We start from the raw sequence: 3,642 nt of genomic DNA on the forward strand, positions 1-3,642 counted from the left end.
TATCAGCCCTGGGAAACACCAGGCTGAGTACAGGGATGTGTTGTGTCCTGACTTCGGGAATTTAGGGGAGGTGAGGTTTACTCTGAGGGGGTTGGACTCTCGTCAGCAGAAGGAGTCGTTTTAGGAGTAAAGAACTACAAGGAGCGATGGGACCTCTCACCAGACAGAAGGGGCCGGCAGTCCCGCCCTGCCCCCAAGTCATCCCTGGAAGGCCCCAGGCAGAGTTTCTGGTATCCTAACTTCCGCCTTAGGAGTCTGAGGGACGTGAGGCTTCATCGTTGGGGTGTGGACTCAGATCTTCGGAGGGACGTGTCCCAGGCTCTGGCAGGCGTTAAGGTGAGGACTCGGAAAAAGACTGAGGGGAAAATCTCACCTCGGAGGGTTTGCGCCTCCCCGCACCCCCGCCCGACATCCCTCCCCCCCCGCCCCGCCCCCCGGCCCCGCCCCACATCCCTCCCCCCCGGCCCCGCCCCACATCCCTCCGCCCCGCCCCTAGCGCCTGCCCAGAATGCTCCGCTCAGGGCCCCGGATGTGTTGTATCTGGTCGTCGATCTTGGGAGTCTGAGGGACGTGAGGCTTTTCCGGACGGAAGCAGATTCAGGTTGCCAGAGGGAGAAGTCCCAGGCCCTGGCTGGCGCTAAGGTGAGGATTCCAAGAAAGGACTGAGGGGAGCTCTCACCGCAGAGAGGGTGCCCAAGGCCCCAGCCGCCATTTGTTGTCTGCCCGGAAGGCCCCTCGCCGGGCCCCGGGTGTGGTGTATCAGGACGTCCATCAGGAGTCTGGGGGATGTGAGGCTTTCTCTGACGGGAGCGGACTCCGGTCGTCAGAGGGACGTGTCCCAAGCTCTGGCAGGCGTTAAGGTGAGGACCCAGGATAAGGACTGAGGGGCCCAATCACGCCTCACCCCTCCCTTGCCCGTTGTCTGCCTTCAAAGCCCCATGCAGAGCCCCCAATGTGGTGCATCCGGACCTCCATCTTGGGAGTCTGAAGGCATGAGGCTTCTTTTGAGGGGTGTGACCTCAGGCCGTCAGCGGGAGGGGTCCTGGGCTCGGCTGGGCCGTAAGATGAAGACCTTTGTGGAGGGCTAAGGGGACCTCCCCGCAGACAGAAAGCACGGATACCCTTCCCTGTTGTCAGCCTTGGGAGGCTCAGGGCAGGGCCTTTAGGCGAGGTGTCTGCCCCAAATGTCTGTACTTCTTTGTGGGTGGTCCCCGGGAGACGGGTGCCTTGGCCTGAGGGTCTCATTCCCATGTGTGCAGAAAGGAGAAAGGGTGCAGGCCTCGTCAGGAATAAATACGAAGTCCTGGGGCGCCTGGGTGGCTCGGTCGTTAAGCGGCTGCCTTCGGCTCAGGTCATGGTCCCAGGGTCCTGGGATCGAGCCCCGCATCGGGCTCCCCGATCCGCGGGAAGCCTGCTTCTCCCTCTCTCACCGCCCCCCCCCCGCTTGTGTTCCCTCTCTTGCCGTCTCTCTCTTTCTGTCAAATAAAGTCTTTGATAAATAAATAAGTTAATTAAATACATACATACATACAAAGTCCTCGGGAAGGACTGTGAGTATGCCCCACCACAGAACCTAGAGGAACCTCCACAGAAATTTTTCCTGATCCCTTCTGTCAGCCCTGGGGACCCCCGAAGATACAGTCAGGCTGAACTTTCTTCTATTTCCAAATTGGGCGTCTCGGAGAGGCGAGGGCCTTGGTCTAAACGGACCCAGTATGTGGTGATCACAGAGAGGAGTTTCAGGCCCTGCCAGGTATAAAGGTGAGGACCCTAAGGTAAGGCTGAGAGGATGGAGAGGGCCCCAGGCAAAGAAACTTGTCCTTTCTCTCAGCTGTGAGAGGTCCCAGGCAGGGCTGTCAGATACAGATGTCCCCTCCACCCTCCTCCCTTCCTTAGCTGGTATCTTTGGGAGGTGGGGGCCCTTTCTGTCAGAGCGGACAAAGTCGAGTTTCTCACATGATCCGTCTCTCCCTCAGGCCAGTTGGTTGCCATCCCCCACCTCCTGCCCACACTCCTGCCTGCTGGCCCAACACAAGTCATCATGCCTCTCAGTAAGAAGAGTCACTGCCACAAGCCTGAAGGAGACCTTAAGGCCCAAACAGGAGATCAGGGCCTGGTGGGTGCACAGGTTCCTGTAACTGAGAAGGAAACTGCCGCCTCCTCTCTCTCTCCTTTGATCCAGGGCACCCCAGAGGTGGTGCCTGCTGCTGGAAAACCAAGTGTTCACCAGAATTCTCAGAAAGCCGACTCCTCCTTCACCACCGTCAAAGCCACTCCATCGAGCAAACCAAAGGAGGGCTTCAGCAGCCCAAAACAGGGTCTGAGCACCTCCCAGGCTCCACCAGATCCTGAGTCCTTGCTCAGTGATGTGCTAAACCAGAAGGTGGCTGAATTGGTACAGCTCCTGAGTGCCAAGTATGTAACAAAGGAGCTTATCACAGAGGCAGAAATGCTGCAGAGTGTCATCAAAGAGCACAAGGGCCACTTCCCTGTGATCTTCGGGAAAGCCTGTGAGTGCATGGAGCTTGTCTTTGGCATTGAAGTGAAGGAAGTAGACCCCATCAGCCACTCCTATGTGCTTGTCAAAATCCTAAATCTCACCTACGACGGGATGCTGAGTGATGACCAGGGCATGCCCAAGACCGGCCTCCTGATCCTTATCCTGGGCGTGATCTTTGTGGAGGGCAACCGTGTCCCAGAGAAGAGGATCTGGGAGGTGCTGAATAAGATCGGAGTGTGTGCTGAGAGGAAGGATTTCATCTATGGGGAGCCCAGGAAGCTCATCACCAAAGATTTCGTGCAGGAAAAGTACCTGGAGTACCGGCAGGTGCCTAACAGTGATCCTCCATGCTACGAGTTCCTGTGGGGTCCCAGGGCCCACGCTGAAACCAGCAAGATGAAAGTCCTGCAGTTTCTGGCCAAGGTCAATGGTACCAACCCCGCTTCCTTCTCATCCTGGTATGAGGAAGCTCTGAGAGATGAAAAAGAGCGAGCCCGGCCCAGAGTCGCCACCGCCAGTGGTACTAGGGCCACGGCCAGTGAAAGTTCCAGTGTCCCATCTAGCAGCTTCTCCTGCCCTGAGTGATGTCTGAAGAAGATCCTCCACTCTGTGTTTGAAGAGGGCAATCAAGGCTCTAAATAGTGGAGGACTGAAATGCAGATTTTATCTTTTTGGTATTTTTCAAATGTTCACCTTTCTAAAAGGTTTTTTAGCTTCAGAGTCTAGGCTCGTGAATGATACTGGTTACATGTTTATTGCTGTTTATCGGGTTTAAGAATAAGAATTTTGCTCTTCTGGAAAACCTATTGGGAAACTTATTTTCTGATCTGGAAGAGACTAGCATAGCACTGATAGCGAAATTTCCTTAGAAATATGGAAGAGCCCAGCAGTAAGAGAGATGGGATCAAGAAGTAGAGGGGGAAATGTAAAGGATGGTTATCCTAGGATTCCTGTATCCCAGTTAGTCTGCTGGGTAGTGAAATTAAAGCTCTGTACTTGGATTTGTTTGGCTAAAGAATGCATGAGAAATTAAATCTTAATAAATGAAAGCCCTGGCTCACTGGCTCATTTATTCTTACAAGTGTTTTACAGGTGAGAGAAAAGTCTAAAATGGAAAACTGCTCTTAGCAGTTCCTTTGGGA

The 3,642-nt window shown here is 54.7% G+C and overlaps 1 protein-coding gene across 2 annotated transcripts; it reads left to right on the forward strand.

The window, feature by feature from the left end:
• Positions 1-524: 524 nt before the first annotated feature.
• LOC112815542 (putative MAGE domain-containing protein MAGEA13P) lies at positions 525-3,386 on the forward strand. Of its 2 annotated transcripts, none has more exons than XM_025861575.2 (2): positions 525-642; positions 1,977-3,386. In XM_025861575.2, the coding sequence occupies exon 2, from the start codon at positions 2,042-2,044 to the stop codon at positions 3,083-3,085; it is 1,044 nt and encodes a 347-aa protein (XP_025717360.1). In that variant the 5' UTR covers positions 525-642; positions 1,977-2,041; the 3' UTR covers positions 3,086-3,386. The 2 variants fall into 2 exon arrangements, with proteins under 2 accessions (XP_025717360.1, XP_073741750.1); XM_073885649.1 differs by lacking the exon at positions 525-642 and adding an exon at positions 651-860.
• Positions 3,387-3,642: the final 256 nt, after the last annotated feature.

This window comes from Callorhinus ursinus, unplaced genomic scaffold (genome assembly GCF_003265705.2).
Source record: "Callorhinus ursinus isolate GAN/ISIS: 27379988/994484 unplaced genomic scaffold, GSC_fseal_2.0 scaffold64, whole genome shotgun sequence".
NCBI classification, from domain to species: Eukaryota; Metazoa; Chordata; class Mammalia; order Carnivora; family Otariidae; genus Callorhinus; species Callorhinus ursinus.